Raw genomic sequence first — 17808 nt, 5'->3', positions numbered from 1 at the left:
CTCTAACAAAGTCTGATCAGCAGAAGCTGGGCTGAGACCTACCTAAAGAAAGGTCATGGATGTTTTTCTTGGGGGTAACAGACTTCCAAAAAGGCCTTTGTCTCCATGCTGTGCTGAGATTCTGGCTGCCTTCCAGGCAAGGATGGGGAGACTGGAAGCTGACACGGACCATGGCTTCTGGATTCAGCTACAAAGCATACTGCCCTGCTGTGAACTCCATGGGGACAGGACAGGAAACCAGGAGAAGCTACTGTGCAAATAAAGAGGGCAGCTGGGAGAGCAGAGCCTCACCACACAAAGGAAGGGTTGGGAAGAGATTTCAGCACATCCAAAAAGCAGGAGACAGATCTGGATTCTGAAGGCTCAGGGTCTAGGGAGAGCAGAAGCCTAGACAAACCCTGGCAGAGGTAGTCCTGAAGCAGGTAGCACCCTACAACTATTGTTGCTGCAGGAGAAAAACTCTGAATCACACTACGAGGCTGGCAGATTTAACTTGATGTTGAGGAGACGTTTGCTTCCCTGACAAGTTCTTAGGGCTACAAATCTGAAAAATACTTAGAACACTATGAGACTTTTTAGCTAAAAGTCATGTAAAGTGTTAGTGAGTTAATTCTCTTGCATAATTCTCTGGGGAGGTAGGACAGCATTAACCCTGTCTTGCACATGAAGAATGTTAGCACTGACAGAGAAAGTGATTTTCCCTAAGCCAGACTGAAGCAATATGAAAAGCTGGGTCAGAGATCATTCTGACTCCCAATCCCATATTTGCCTCATTAGATCACACCTCTCCTTGCTTCCACATCTACGCTTGAACACCATACTCAAAGCGTTATCTGTCCAAAAATAATAGTTTTTAATTAGAAAATCTCAACATGTACAGCTTATCAGTAAGGACGATGCACATTTAAGAGCATTAGCCAGTAGGAGCTGAGCTTGGGCTGCTCATGATTAAAAGCAGGGAGGTACTGTAGTACTTTGAAGAAAAGCAGATATATTCATGATCTTCAAAAACAGAAAGAACGTTCCTGGCACTTACCATCCCTGTATCTAACACCCATCCCTAGCACAGTAACGGAACAAATGTTGCAAGCAAAAACATGTTCATTCTGTGACCAGGGGAGGTAATGAAGCTCATTTCCTGTGAATCTGTCTTGGGGTTGAATCTTACAGTATCTAATATAAAGCATGTCCCAAATTGTGGCTCCCTTCATGAGCTTGGGGCACTCTTCTGTTGATTTGCTGATGTTTAACTAGGAGTGGCCTCATGCTGCAGCCTTTGCCTCAATGGGAACAGTAGTTGAATCCCCTTTCCATATATATAGCTCTTTATATTTTCATGAAATTTATATGAAACATAGCTTTGAGATATCTATCCCATAGTCATTCAGTTTAAATCGTATCAGCAAGCCTGAAAATGATGAGAGACTCAGCAGCGGATGAGAACTGACAGACAGATGCACACACGTGTGTTGCATAAGGATCTGTGCAGCTAGTTACAAACCACGAGGTGCTGGAAACCGAGTTGTTTATAGGCAATGAACAATGATGAGGATTTAAGTTAAAAAAAAGGGGGGGAAAAAGCAAACTCAACAAAATAAAACCCATCACTTTTAGAAAAGCAACTGCATTTCAGATGACATTGCAAAAATACAGAGAATTAAAAGGCTTGGAAGACCTTTGAAGTCGTATAAATTGTTTAGTGGAGATTCTTTTGAACACACATTAATGCATTCAGTTAAATCAGTTTGGATGCAACAATCAGTTGAGTTGAAAATTCACAATGTGGTGATAAAGAACAGGCTCAAAATGTCCTATTAACTGCCATAGTGTTAAACTGCAATAAGAGGAGCATCTTGGGGTCATCATGAAATTTAAAGAGGAGCAAATTCATGGTATGCACAGATTGTCCTGAAAAATGTCTTCCTTGGTAAATTCTTCAGAATGAGACTAAAATATACTAAAATAAGTTGACTTGGTGCCTTCTCCTTTGTCCCCCTTTTGTACTGGGAGCTCTGTGAGGCAAGGATTGGGCCATAGCATTGTATTGGAAAGATACTTAATACATCTGGGCGTTACCATAATTCTAATAATAGCGACAGGATCAGAAACATGGGGACAAAATTTCAGCTGGTATAAATCAGCACAGACTACTGCTTTCAGAACAGTTGTTCTGCTTTACTTAGACTGAGACTTTGACTCATCAGTATCACAAGACTCAAATAGGAAAAATGGCAGTTAGCTAATTTAGTGGGAAAACAATCTGAGGGAGAAAGCTGCAAAACAAGAATGAACAAGAGACTGAAGGGGAAGAGAGACTGCAAATCTGACAGCAGTCCAATATATAATAGTTTAGAAAACAGTTTAATGATGTTTAAAGCTGCATTCAAAGAGGCTCTGTGTGCTCAGGCAGGAATAGCATAGTTCTAGGAATACTACAAGTATTATTCTGAATACTCTACATTCCCAGTCAGATCTAAATAAACTGTAAGGAATTCAGAAGAGTCACACCTACATTAAAAGAAAAAAATTGTGCTGACCTTTATAAAATCAGGAGTATTTTGAGAACATACATTTAAGATTAACTTAGCCCAATGTTTTATAGCATAAAATCTACTTAAACTTCTGATTGAAAACGTGATCATAACTGACCACACAACTCATTAACACAATTTATCTCTTGTTTTACACAAGCTTTTTTGATATAAGCAGGACTGATGGGGATCATTCCACTATACAACTGTACTTTTCTTGTTTTAATTTAGTTTTTTCCCCATGTGAAATGTTTGGCATAAAATTCTAAACCCAGTAGATGCTAGGCTAAGCAGAGAGAACATAGCCACACAGAGAAAGAGGAACCTCCCTAACAGCTACTGGCATCTTTCCCATACAGGAAACAATTAGAGAATAAACAATGATGGTATATTAACTGCCTTGCCAACTGCACCAGTGATACTAACATCTAGGTCATAACGTGTCACATGAAGACTCCTTTAAACATTAAAAATACTGCTATAAGCCTGTTTTTCTTGTGTTTTGGTTTGATTTTGTAATTCTTTTTTCTTGATTTTGTTGATATCAGATTTAAGCTTCTTGTCTCCACTTTCAAACTCTGACCCGTTCTATTTTTTTCTTTTCTCAGGCTCTGTACTGTCTCTGTTCCTGGGCCCTATCACTGCATTTGTTTATTCGAGTCTTATCCAGTCAGTCTGGTGTTTTTCTTTTTGTCCAGGGAATGAAGTACCTATTCTGACATCAAAGATCTATTTCCACAATACTACACTGCATGAACTAACTTCCACATACAATGACTGAAAATTGTTGGTTATTAGTCCTTTTTCTGCACCTAGACAGTGTTTTTACTTACTCTGCAAATTGTTAAATGCCTGGATGAGAAGTCGTCATTCTCAAGTGTCTGGAAAGTGCTCAACCAAAGTACTTTATGGGTGCTGCCATAAGGAAATATGCAATAAGCCTTCGTGACAAGATACGTCCATTGCATGGCAAATAGGGGTATTCTTACTACACAAATACCTGACTAGGAACTTCCATGCTTTCCAATGCATCCATCTCATCTCCAATATATTGAATTGATTAATGGAGAGGCAGAAGCATTTGGCTGTGTTATTAATCATGGTGCTTCTGTTACTTGTTCACACGCTATCCGTACACATATGACTAGTCCATGTGTCACAGAGAAAAGGAAAGACTAGTATCTAGTCATGTTGTATAGTCAAGCCATACTCAGGGTATACCTCGAGATATATTAATAAATGCACTTCGGCTACTGACAAATGGCTAGCCTGCCTTCCAACCATAACAAGAACTCAAACAATCAGATGAAACAGGCCTGGAGATATCCTGCATGCGTTCCCCACAGTAGAGAGATCATGACACTCTTTCAAGGGATAGGCTTTCCGTTTTGGGGATATATTTCTTCTGTTGAGAGGAGGCTGAGGAACTTGTATCAGGTGAGACAATGAAGATCTCAATACGTGGGATGGAACATAAGGGAAAGACCAGGCAACGGTAGATGGGTGGCTGTGGTGACACTGACTAGGAAATGTAGTAGTGCCATGCAGGCTAGGATAAGCTACATCAGCTGGGGGGGAAAAAAAAAGAGGACAAATGATGGCCAGCAGGAAAAGGCAGGATGGAAGTCAAAGCAGCATGAGTGGGAAGGAGATGTAGGGCAGGGAATGCGTAAGCAAGAGCAAAGAGAAGGCAGTTCTTGGAAAGGCCGAGTCAAAGGACTGAAGTCTGAGAAGCTAACTAGCAGAAGGAAGAGGTCAGTGACAGGAAACTAGAGAGGGAGCAAGGGATAGGCACATGAAGATGAGGGTAGTGCAGTGACTGGGAGGGGCATCATAGGATCGGTGCAACTGTGACTGGAAGGGGAGGTCTGGCTGGCTCCGTACAGTGTCTCGTGGGAGAGGAAGTGTCCAAGACAATCATTTTATTAAGACGCGTTTTTTACTACAGAAAGTCTGAAAGTGCCTGTGTTCAACAAATACCTTTCTTCATTAACAGTAACTTCAGTGCAGTCTGAGTCCTGCAGCATGGCAATGGCCTCAATACTGCAAGTCCAAACTGCTTGGCTGAGAAGGAGAAGGGAGGGAAAGAAAGGAGGGGGATGATGTGGGGGTGAGAGGATGTTTAACAAAGAATCACTTTAACAGAAACTCCTGAGTAATGGCTCTGCCCCAGGCCAAGAATAACATCAGTTCAATGTCAGCAATTAGAAGAGGGCTCAGCCAGGCCCCATGGCCAGCTCCAGCCTCCTCACAAGCACAAGCCAGCTTACAGCCCTTTCCTGAACTCACGAGCAGCCACAGCTGCCCACCCAGAGCCCCTTGGATGGAGATGAAAAGACAGCCTTCTGCTTAGACGGGGAGCAAGAAGACTGTAGGTGAGGGAATTTGAGGATGGAAACTGCATGGCTAAGTGAGGGCCTTGAAAGGAGTGCAAGGAGCAAATGAAGAAGGGCCTCTCCTTCAAGATGCTTCCAGAAAAGGATGAGGGCAATTTGCCTATAACCTATTCTCAAGGACTCTGTCTAGTGACTCATCTGCTTCACAGGAGGGATAGTGGGTGTTCAGACCTCCTCGTGTTAGCTCTGTTCATAGTTTTGTTGGATTCTAGTCCTACCAGTTTGCCCAGCAAATACTCCTTCCTAATGGAGACCTGTCTCTTCTGCATGAAGCTTTGCTCACTCAAAGACTTCCTTCCCTCTAGCAGGGAAGTCTTTTGGACATCACTCAGAAGAACAAACACACCTCTCTCTCCATAATAACAAAGAAAGGTAATGAGTGCATTGATGAACTCCTTGTAACCTTGGAAGGTAACCCAGGCAGAATGGAAATGTTGTTCCAGACACAGTGGTCCACCCTCAGCATCTAGGTGTCATTCAGAACATCAATAATACAAACCCTTTTTCATATTTCCTCTAGCTCTTTGACAGTTAGCCCATCTTTTCTGCTTGCAATTGTAACAGAGGAGTCATGTACCCATCAGACAGTTCCGTGCAAAGTAGTAGAAGTCGACCTTAAATGAAGTAATAACAAAATGTGTAGGAGGCCTGGAGATTTTCAGGGTTGCAGAGAAAACTTGCATCTGGCATCAGGGTCAGTGGCCATGCCTCCTGCACACTGAAGGCTCTTAAGAGAAATTAACACATTTCTTCAAAAGAATGAAGATTCCCCTAAATAATTTTTGAGTCCCCTTAACATACTGCTCTTTTGATAACTGCACCATATAAGAAGAAATCCAGGCGGCGAATAATTTAGTCAAGATGAAGCCTTGATGGGGTCTGTTTGCCCCAGAGGACACAGTTGCCAACACAATTTCAAGACCCTGTGTTTAGAAACACTGAAGTACAACAGTGACCCCATCTGAAGCACTACCTAAGAAGAACTCAAGTCAAAGCAGGAACATATCACCAGTGATGAGATTAAGTGACAAAGAACTGTGGAGACTGTAGACAGTTCTAAGGCTGTCTGAGGCACTATAAGAGGATGCCTTGAACTGGTGCAGAAAAGCAAGCAGCAGCATGCCAGTAGCCAAATAGAAGAGGCTGCCAATGCAGTGGAAGAAGCCATTGAGAACTGCAGCATCAAAATGCTATCAAAATCACTGCAGGTAATATTAGTTTTGCTGCAACCCACCTGAAGAGCTACTTTCTTCACAAAAGCTGTGCCATATGTACTGACACTGGGTTGATTCTGCACATCTAAGACTCAGTCAGCATTGCTACATCCCAGGCAGGATGTTTAATTAGTTACCTGGTGCCGGGCTTGGCTTTGCTCCAACAGCTGTCGTGACTGAAGTTTCTGCTGCTTGAGTTGCTGCACAGCAAAATGGAGCTGACAGTTGGGATGTGCCAGTGGATTCTGTGTCACCTTGTTGTTGACACTGTTCTCCATCTCTCCTTCCCAGGCAAAACGATGATTCTCTGGAGCCCTGAAAAAAGAAAAGCCATCACACTTTCAACACTCTGCATATAAGGATTCCTACTTAAAAGGCACTGCTGCTTCCTAAAAATCCCTTAATACTTAGCCAGTTATGAATTTGTTTTAAGCTACTCCAGCAAGCACAATGCCTGCTAGAGGTGCCATGTGCCAACTGCCATCTTGGTGAGGAGCCTCTTGAACTCCAGGCTGAGACCGTATTACTAGCTGTAACACCATGTTTGAGGAGAACAAAGGAAGAGAGAAGAAAAGCTCTAAACCAGAGCATGTCTGGCTGATTAGCATTGAAGAGAGGCAGCAGGAAAACAGCTAAGGATTCCCATCACTAACGAGATAATTATTTATTTGGATTTGTAGAGATTTTGTTAATACACTAACACAAGGCTTACAGCAAGCACACACATACTGCAGTAAGAGTGGAATAGAAGACAGACATGCAGTACAATATCCACAAAAAGGATAAAGGACCAGTAGGGTGAGGTTGCAACTAGGGCACGTATTTACTCCAAACAGTTACAATCCAAATGACCCAAAGGGACTGAAGATAGGCTCATTTCTTTCATCATCAGAGTAATGCAAGCCTTTCCCAGAGAAGAAAAGGCCTCTTGCAAAGAGGCAGGAGCTCTTATGACACAGGCTTATACGGTGGGAGTTCAGCTGTGGCCTGCAACTTGATAAGTACAAACAGGAGCTCATTGGCTTGCTTTGAAGTTTGTAAGCCTCGGTGAGAGACTTCTACACAAGGCTGAGGGGCTTTGCACAGAGCAGGTGGCAGACTGACAGGACCACAAGGTGTCCTGAAGAGGCTGCAATGGCCCTGCAACTCACACAGCCTGTGCTCACAATGCAGGATGCCATATGACCCACTGAATCCTGACACTCTGGCTAATGAAACCTTCAAGTGTCACTGCCTGAGCTTCCCAGGTTTCTGATGATCTCTGTCATGTTTCTCTCAGCCACTCTTTCCAAATATTTCCTTTGATTCTCAGGGCAGACTTCCTTTGTATTTCCTATGCATGCCATAAGTAACTGGGATGTAGAAGATAATTGGTGTCTGTTACATTTCATGCCACAATTCAGAGCGTAGGTCATGGTTTTGGCAAGGGAGTTAACTGCTATCTCCTTGCTTCAGGATCCTATCAAAACTTACAACCTAGATTCTTTGAACTTGTCACGCCTTCCCTTCAATGTGTTGCACCTTCCTCCACAAGCTTCATCATCACAGCAAACCCCTAAAATATTCAGAAGGACGTTTCAATCAGAAGAAACTGCCAGCCCTATGTAGTCTCCCTCAAAAATAACATAATGCACCCCCTTCAAAGCAAATTGTGCACAAGGACTCTAAACACCAAAGGGTGATTCTCCATACTCAGCTCCTCAGCAACAGAGGAGTAAGACAACCCAGTGGAAAGGGAGTTCGACTGCCAACATCTCTACCCTGTATCCTCTGGGCCTCCTCCTGCTTGGAGCACCACTACCACTTCTGCTCTTATGGCCATTAGCTGTTGGTAGGCTTCTCCAGACTGCGTTCAAGGGATCCCACCCATGCTTCCTCAGTCCTTTGCTTCCATTGTACCTCAGTGCAACGCTGGATAAATTACTCTCACTCTACGCTCCCTTTTGCTATAAGATTCTCAGTCTTTCAGTTCTTTTCACCAGTGCTTGGAATAATGACAACTGTAATGTTGCTGACAGTACTCAGGCCTTGAAACCCAACTTGTATAAGTCTGAATCTGGCTTTGTGGTTAACCTTGGGAGAGCTGCTTCCCTCTTCTGAACCTGCCCTCCCACTTCTGCCCCAGTAATGGGGTCAGGATCCCCTACTTCTATGGTTTTACCTGCAGTTGCTCAGCTCTGGATCCATAGAAGCATGCGTGCTGCTGGCCTCGCAGCACCGCTCCTTGCTGGGCAAAGGATGACACAAAAAGCATAACTTGAAAGGAGGACACAACAAGGCACAAGGAATCTTTGAAATGATCCCTAGCTGTCTCCTCTCCAATCCCACCAACTCACCACATGGGTTATCAGCAGGTTGCTGTCACTTGGACTCAATTCCCATCCCAAGGGTAGTAACCGCTCCTTCCGCTGCATAGATACAGACTCCAGCATCCATTCTGATGTTAGAGCTCATTAGACTTTTCCCTTGTGTGAAGCAGCTGGAGTCTCTGTTACCTGCCCAGTAAAGTCAGGTCATGCTGACAGCTGAAAAGCACAAAGGACTGTAGTGGGACTGGGATGCACCCAGATAGCTGGGGGTTACTGCAGATCAGCCCTTGAAACAAACATCAAATGCACCAGATACAAAGCTGAAGAGCATTTAGGAGCTCCATCAAAGTCACATTAGTGCTCAGTAAACAGCCTAATTAATTCCTTATCAGTACTACTGAAAGATTATGATCTTTAATACCTCTGTTTTGAACCAAACAACAATTGTATTTGTCTATTCGCCCAGGGTAACTTTTTCACACCAGCAATTTCTCAATTGAGAAATTTGGTAAATTCATTCAAAGTGACCCTAAGTAAACTAAGCTAACATAGGATAAAGGGGTTACCTTTCATGGATTTCATAACTAGTTAAAAGACATGAAACCGGAGCTAGAATAAATACACAGTTTCCACAATAGAAGGAGATTACCAGTGGGGTCCCACAAGAATCTGTGCTACAGCCTCTGCTGTTCAAAACAATTATAAGTGATCTGGCAAAAAAAGACTGAAATTAAAAACAAGTTTGCTGCTGAAAAATTGAAAGTCACCGAGAAGTGTGAAAAAACCCATCACATTACTGAACAATCAGATGTTAAATTGGTAGATGATATTCAATTTAGTAACTATGAAGTCATGTACTCAAGGAAACACAATCCTAGTTTTACACAGTGATGGACTTTGAACTAGTTATTTCTATTCAGGAAGAAAACCTTATAAAACTGTAGCTATAATAGGTTTTTCTATGAAAACATCACTAAAATACTCTCAAAAAGCAAATTCAGTGTTAGGAATTATTAGGAAAAACACAGGGAACAAACCCAATAACACTACTATGCTACCATATAAACCAAAATCGCATCCATCTCTTGCATACTGAGGATAGTTCTAAACCCTGTCCCTCCTCCCTTCTCAAAAAACATACAGTAGAAGTAGAAAAAGTACAAACAAATGCTGTAGAGATGATCAAAGGTATGGAACATCGATACGTTGAGGAATGGCTAAATAAATAAGGAACCTTCAGCTTGGAAAAAGGGTAACTCAAAGGAAATATGAAAAATATCTATAAAATCATGAGCTTCAGAGAGACGGAGAATAGGGAACAATTACCTCTCATAATACAGGACACAGGAAAAAAAAAAAAAACAAAAGAAGGCATCAGGTAGGCAGGTTAAAACAAACAGAAGGAGGTAGCGTTTTTTTTCATAACACATCATTAAACTGTGGATACCTTCTTACTACGGGACGCTAAGGACACCAAAAAATTACTGGAGTTCAAAAACGATTAGACAAACTCACAGACGCAAGAGCCACTAATGCTATTTATATACAAAGATACCATCTCCTGGACAGAAAAATCACCAATTACAGAGTCCTAGAGAGTATTGGGGAAGTATCACTGTTCCATAACATCACTTAATGCTCTTCCCACAGAATCTTCCATGGGCTACTGTCTGAGCAGGACATTGAACCAGATAGTCCATCTGGTCTGTGATAATGCAACCAGTATTGAAACTAAACCTGTCTCAGGTCTCAATCAGAAGTTAGAGAATTCAGTCAAGCACTTTTTAAGGTATTGACTCAAGTTATGTTTAATTCTAGAAACTAATGTCTGTTCCAACTTCTCTCATATCTACCTCCAGTGCAGAACCTGCAATGCATAAAATTTATCCTTTGATCCAAAAGAATATTTGGGAAGCTAAAGATTGAGTGATTTGTTCTAAAACATAAAAGTCAAGATGAAGTGGAAGAGATAAAACTGATGTAAATGAAAACTCCACTAAAGTTGGACCTGCCGATAGCCAAACCTGCTTTGTGCCACAGAGATGTACAGTGACTGCAGTCTGTAGTATTGTGAGGGCCACCAACTGAGTGACAAAACTTTAGTATCATTCCCTTGATCCTCATTTCTTTTGTTTTGAGATCTGTGGCAAAGGATTAACTATTAAAGAAATACAAATACTGAGGACTAATGGTCCAATTTTTAAAAATGCACTGAGATTGCTGCCTTGCTCCAACCTTCACCCACTTCAACTCTCAAATGCTTTCATTTGGTTTCTAATCTGTTTTAATCCACTTTTTCTGTTTTAACCAATATATGATCTATAGCCCAAAATAAATTCTTTAGGATATAACATTGCCCAGATAAGCTTGGCTGGAACTACCCAGGAAAACGTTGTTGAAACTCTTATTAAATCTTCAGGAAGAACTAAATTAGAAAAAAAAAAAACAGCACACAAACTTTGGCTAATGCTTTCTTGCAGCATAGACAGCCTTATACACAACTCCCTACAGCTCCAACACCATCTCTCCCCACAATGCAGCACAACAGCAGTTACTTTTTTTCTAGATACTAGATAGTGAAAACACTGTTGGTTTTATTCTCATGGCCTGCAGAATCCTTCTGGATTGAACACGCTTCTGTTAGCTTCCATGGGTTTTGCACCTTTATAGATGGAAATCAACATAAATTCATTGCACATAACTTCAACCTTTTATAATATTAGCATTAAATATTTAACAACAGAAAGCCTGCAGATTTGCAAATCTTAGGATCACTTTTATAGAGAGATGTTCAATCTGTAGTTTTGGAAAGTCAGCACAGAACACGTTATCAGGTTGCTGATATTACACCTAAGGCAAAGCTTGCCCTGGTACAGGAGAACAGGGCTTAGGATCTGAGACTCAATATGCTGCTGCCAGAGACACGCTCCAGCTCTCAGTCTATTTGCCATGCTCACAGGAACGCATCATGGTGCGGCTCCTATTCTCAGTCTCTGCCTGTCAGATGATTTATCGAAGCACGACAGCACCTTTGCACCCTTCCAGAAGTTATCTCTTCTGCTTAAGGAATTCTACAACAAGCTCAGTGCAATTATGAAGGCTGGGAAAAAAAAAAAAAACCACAAACAACTTTAGAGGACCTCACACCTTAATAGATACCATAGAGTTCACATGGTAGAAAGACTATATAAATAGCCCAAACTGAAGGAAAAGCTTTTTCATAACTCACACCGTTTTAAGCAAAGCTGAAAATAACCAGAAAAACCCCCGCACCCCCAATGGAAACAAGGATCGTAGAGTCAGTACTCACAGACCTGCTTGTTTTCAATTCAGGATTATTGCTTGAACACTAACAATTGACTGAATATTCATTTGCTCACATGTATAGACAACAGATACAGGCACACATGCAAATGGGAAATAGACATTGCTGCCTGTGCCACCAGAAGAGACTGGGTTTTGTTCTGTCAGCCAGGCTGGTTGTGAGCAATCTTCTCACAGCTTGCTCAGGATTATTTATGAGTTGCTTAGTTTAGAGACCTGGCCAGGATTCAGGCCTTCACTATGTACAGGAAATCTCAGCCTTGGCATTACGGCCCATCCTTTGTAAGCAAGATTCTGTCCTTCCAGCAGCTCTTAGGGCTTCTCAGTATTTTTGGCAAGAAACCGACTTTGTTCCTTTCTTTCAACTGTAGTTTTCATAAAGCCTGGGCCAGAATTCCCTCTTCACTGACAGCGTAAGACCTCTCTGCTGCAGCTGTTTGCCTCACAGAAGATACAGGTTTGCTTCAGAGACCAATTTCAACAGATCTCCATGCTACTATGGTCGCAAACCAACCTAAAAGTACTAGAAGACCATGCATTCGTCTCCAAGTTTTCCAGTTCCAAACTCCCTTTCTGCTCTCTTTTCCAATTCATTATCTCTTTTCCAAAATATAAGCACCCCTTATGCAATCAACTATCTACACTTGTACTAGGAACTAATGCTAGTATACTAAAATACTAAATACTAACAAACTATTAATACTTTTACTAATTGACTACAGAAAAAAAAGTCTCAATGAAATCCAGCCTCCATACAGAAGGAATGTGGTTATCAGCTCTTTCAAGAAAGGAGAGAGCTGGCTTCTGTTCCCACTTGGAACAGATTTGAAGGGCATACCAAGGACTGACGCCGTAGATGAGACCACAGAACACCACTCACTGAGAACCTTCTAGCTATGAAGAACTATCTGACAAAGCAAGTCCATACTAAAAGAACAGTACTGGTAACTACGAATGATAGACCACACTTCCCCTAGCATCCACCATTCCTGAGTACCTCATTCAAACATCTGACAAAGCAGGGTCTACTGCAATACAACCACTGCTGGAATGAGTAATACCGGACAATAAGAGACAACAAACAGAGGACAAGGCAAAGAAAAATCTTTACTAGTGAAATGACAAGGAAATAAACTGGGGAGGGGAGGGCAATACAGGAATAGAAGGGGTTCAGAATATAATTTCTTAATGCATGATTTGGATATAAATTGGGCTTAAAGCTTCCAATGTTCCCAAAAGACACTTAAGGATTTTTAAATATTACACATAGGGCTTTCATTTATATTTCAACTGAAGCCTTCTTCCCATGGCACAGCTGGGCACTTGTTTGATACCAACTCTTGTATGGCAGGCAACAATACCAATTCATGAAGTATACTGGTGTTCCCCATATATCACTTACTAAGCAGACACTTTTGAAACATTCAAAAAGTACCTACATCCCATTGAAAGGCAATGCAAATTAGCCTCAAATTACTTGTGAAAATGAAGCTTCAGCATTCTTGAAGAATATTCTGCTATGTTTAACCCCACTTAGTTTCTGAGAACTGATAGGATCACAGCAGGAGTCAGTATAGCTGGAGGTCTAGCAAACTGAGAAAAGAATTATCCTCCTTTTAAATGAGGAAACAAGCTGACAATGAAAGTATTTTGCATCCTTTCCTGTAAAGGCTGGAGCTAAGGATGAACAAGGGCCATTGCTGGCAATAAGGGAACCCAGTGCATTTACAAATCGGTGCTCCCACCTTGCCATGGAATGCAAGACAATCCTGGGCAGCAGTTTCTTTCCCACAGGGCATTCAGGTGGTATGACAAGTCCAGGAAGCTTTCAGTACAAAGCCTTGGTGGGCACCAGCTGCTAGAAAGTAGTTGGCATAGTAACTAATGATTCTGTCTAGTGTGGCAGCTCTGAGCATCCTGCTGACTTATGTTCAGGCACTCAGAAAAACACAGAACATTTTCTTTGGCACACTACATTCTTCTTCCATCCATAACAATAGGCCCTAGATTGGGGCTGGCTATGGAGCAATGATAAACATAGTGGGACAAAGCCCAGGACGCTGGGGGCCTGGCTGGGATGCAGGACTGTCGGGCCTCTCACAGCGCTGCTTGCCTCAAGGCCTTTCTTTGTCTTTCTCCCTCTTTCCCTCCCCTCAGCTTCAAAAGCAATAAATTAAAAATTGAAAAACAGAACAAGTCTTTGAGGATGGTTTGCTCCTGGCCTCTGCTGTTATCAGGAGTGTCTACGAAAGAATGACTTTGGTCCAGTTTAGTCAACAAGAGCCTGCATTTTAGCATGGTGTGTAGCTCTGATTGCTGGAATATGCAAGCCCCTAAAACATGCAGCAGAGATGTTACAAAGGTAAAGAAAGGTAGCTTTCCAAAAAACCAGGGGCGAATAAAATGTTTTTTTTATATTCCTAAAAAAGCTCTGCCTGGGACTTTGGAGATCTCCTGAGGTACAGGGAGCTGTCCAGAACTCGCCATGGTGCAGGTACTTGGAGACAGGGCAGGAAGCAGCTGGCCTGTATAAAATGAGGATGCCATCACCTGGCCTACAATCTGCTTTTGAGCTCTGCAAGAGAAGCCAAGGAAAAGCTTTTAAAGTTAATGAGCAGCCCGTCAAGGCTGCACTGGCACAATAAACATGTGGAAATGCATTTTGGTTTCAAATCCAGTTCAAAGCAGCAAATACAGTCTCCCATGGTGAAGGTGTTGCAGAGATGTAGGAGAGTTTCTGTCCCAGACCATTAATCAAACTTTCCCTTCTTAGTGATGAGGCACAGATGCAGGCATCTTGTAATAGTTTCAGCCTTCATTCTCCAGCTCCCCTTTCCCAGCAGCTCAAGCTACTTTTACCTACACAAGAGGCTCTTACTATCAGTATCTTTGTGCTGTGAGACAACAGAAAACGTACAAGGTCCATGTGAAAAGCCTTGGGACTGAGTTGGTTTACACAAAGAACACAAAAAGTTCTGTGGATTTAACTATAATTTCCAGATCCATTCACAGGTTAACTGTAATAGCTACCAGAGGCACAATTCAAGCAACCCAGGACATTTTAATGTGCATAATTACTAGCAAATGTCAGGAGTCCCCCTCTGCTATTCTCACAATTCCCCTTTTCAACTGAGAGAGTTGATGTTGTTACAAGAATTTTATTCAAAAACAAAGATGTAAGCAAAAGCATCCAACTCATCTCCTTGTGGTGCAGGATTAGCACATGTTTCAGTGGCTGGATAAGTCCATGGGTCGCACACTCAGCTGCACAACTCCACAGGCAGGTACACATACAGTGTCAAGAATTTTCCCTGAAATCTCCAATTAAATTTATATTTTCTCTGTTTTATTGCATGACCTTCCTCTTACTTCAGGTCTAAACCTTCACTATTAGAGCTATGCCTCCTTCGAGCTTAGCCAGCCTTGGCACGCTTAACTCCCTTCATCTTTTTCCTCAACTCAGTCCCTTCTCGCCTTTGATCGTATATTGCTTTTCTCTGAACTTATTCCACTTTATCAGCATTTGAGGCTAGGCAAGTGGTCAAAACCGAGCACATTATTCCAGCTGCACATGCACAATAGCTACACAGCAAAAGCCCACTGCCTTCTTGCTCCTTCACTTTATTCTACAAGTACTATCAAAGTTCATGGGCTTCCTTGTTTTCTAGTATATGCTGCTGTATAATTTATATCCTGCTCCCTGGCTTCTGAAAATTACTCCTGTTATTTCCTTGGCATTGAGAAACCTGAGTTTTGGAGCAAAAATATTCTCTTATAACAAAGGCAGTGTAGTGCCTACTCAGTTCTGCTGCAGATCAGGAATTAAGTGCATTTTAGGTCCTGGGTCTCCATATAACCTCCAAAGCAGGTTAGAAATAAGGTACATCAAAAGAGCCTTGTCTAGCAGGGGTAGGGCAGGGTGAGATTATGGAGCACTGGAAAACCTCTGCAGGCAAGGCGTAATCTACCTCAGCTATTCCTGGATTTTGCTGGCATTATCAACCTCTTACTTTCAGGACCACTAAACTTGCCACTCTTAGCAAATAAAATTAAATATTTACCCTTCAGTGGAGCCAATTTTTGTTGGGCCACTAGTAGCATCCTTGGCTTCATGCCAGTTGCAAAATACTGTCAGCCTCTCTGATCTGGGGAATACTTGGCATGTAAACAACACTGTATTTTTCCCTTCTCTTTACACATAGCAGCTTTGAAATTCACTAGTAGAAAGGCTAAATCAAGAAGGAAACTAACAGCCAGCTGGCTGTAAAGTTCAATGCCTTCATCCTATTGTGGCTCACCAGGTCACTGGAGAAGCAATGAAGTCAACTGAGCATATCTCCTCCACGTGATCTAGCTTAACAAAGTCACATAGCCTTTCTACTCTCACTTAGTGCAAACCTGGGGTGAGCTTTATGGAGTGGAAGGTGGTTCTGGCTTCATGTTTCCTGCACATACTTCCACACCTGCAAACACAGTCCAAGCCTGCAAAAATATTTTAACAGCAAGACATATATACAATAAGACTACCACAGAAACCTGGTATCATTTTGCTCTCGTAAGGAAGTCTTGTGGAAGTTTACATGCTTAAATCTGACATGCAATTGCCAGAACTGTGTTGTGTCGTTCACCCCCCTTCCCCCAATTGTAAAGTATTAATTAATGAAGTTCAGACAGAGCAGGTAGACTCTGAGTGAAGTTAGCTCACCGTACTGTCTAGCTCTGCTTTGATTAAAGATGAGTCATTCAGACTTAAACAATGTGTTAAGTGCCACCTTAAATTTGATCTCTTGTGCAGGCAGAGTTTCTGGGGTGAATATACACATCCACAGAATTCAAAGTACCAGAAACTTAGACGCAATACTGCACCACTTACAGAGATGGGAAAGGTATTCCTTGCTGCAGAGGTTCCACTGTAAAATCCTAGCACAGATCAAGTGGATCAACACAAAATATGACTTATACTGACATTCTTCTACTTTTCCTCTACCAATGTAGGCAAGTTTATTGAAAACCAAACTGGAAAAGACTGATGGGCTCTATTTATTCCTAGCTCTCTCTATATATTTCTTTATTTTTTTTAGTGCTTTATCCAAGCAGATTTTGCATTTTATGAGTGGATAGCGGCAGTGGCACATGAGGATGAAAACAGTAAATGGGCACCGCTATCTGTCTAGAACATGCTTATGGCTGGGTCTGTAATTAAAGTCACTAATCTCTCCTGGAAATGCATGTTCCCTACCTCTCTCCAGAGAGGCAAGGGTTAAGTCAGCACCAGTAAGTTAGCCCTGCACCCTGTAACGCCTCCTTTGAAAAGCCGATCACACAGTTTACAGGGAAAGAGTGAGAGTGCAGCTGCTGTCCCAGCCAACATTTGGTTCCTATTACAGTGAATAAATCTCCCCCTCCCCCTTTTCTTTTTTTCTTCCCCTTTTTATATTAAAAGTCCATCAAACACATTTTTTTCTCCTTAATATTTTCCATTAAGTTTCCTCCTGCGTAGGCTTTCCCAGAGTGTGGTGCTCTTTGCTATATGCGCTCAAGCAGCAGCTGCAAGGTCCCACTGAGTAAGAGAATGGGGAATGAAGAAAGCAGCTCAGGCCCCTTGTTCAAGTCTCAAGAGGGAAGTGAAAAGTTACAATTGGGCTAAACTGGTGAAATCTAGAGCACTTGAGAAGAATAAACAAACAAACAAAGCCCAGGCTGTTGAGTTTTGTAGGGTTAGGATTCATGAGATGGGGGAAGAGTACTCAAAGCACTCTGCCCCTGCCCAGAGCTAAATGCCCCTTCCACCGTCAGCCTCCTAAAAGACATGGCACAGGATGGCACTGCATTACACTACAGGGTCTTAAGGGTTCCTCCAGGGTTGTGCTGTGCAAGTCTCATACCTGGGGTATGGGCTTGACGCCCAAATGACTTTTTTAGTTGTGCCACGTGACCATGGAGTAGAGATATCATATGCTCCAAACTTTGGGTGTTTTGTTGTCTAAATATTAAATATCAAGTCTATAAACCTCTAAAGAACATGACAAGCCTC

At 42.1% G+C, this 17808-nt stretch overlaps 1 protein-coding gene across 10 annotated transcripts in view; it reads right to left on the bottom strand.

Moving 5' to 3' along the window:
* The window catches only part of TTLL5 (tubulin tyrosine ligase like 5), a 143592-nt gene that overhangs the window by 23205 nt on the left and 102579 nt on the right, over window positions 1–17808 (bottom strand). For all 10 annotated transcript variants that reach the window (XR_012586768.1, XR_012586769.1, XR_012586770.1 and 7 more), the window contains one exon: window positions 6279–6456. Coding sequence is in view for 7 of the 10 variants with exons in the window: in XM_074585310.1 (XP_074441411.1) it covers window positions 6279–6456 (178 nt within the window). In the remaining 3 variants the exon portion in view is untranslated. The remainder of the gene's footprint in view (window positions 1–6278; window positions 6457–17808) is intronic.

Source organism: Larus michahellis, chromosome 4 (genome assembly GCF_964199755.1).
Source record: "Larus michahellis chromosome 4, bLarMic1.1, whole genome shotgun sequence".
Taxonomy (NCBI): domain Eukaryota; kingdom Metazoa; phylum Chordata; class Aves; order Charadriiformes; family Laridae; genus Larus; species Larus michahellis.
The sequence above is the reverse complement of the archived record's forward strand: the minus strand, read 5'-3'. Positions and strand labels throughout refer to the sequence as shown.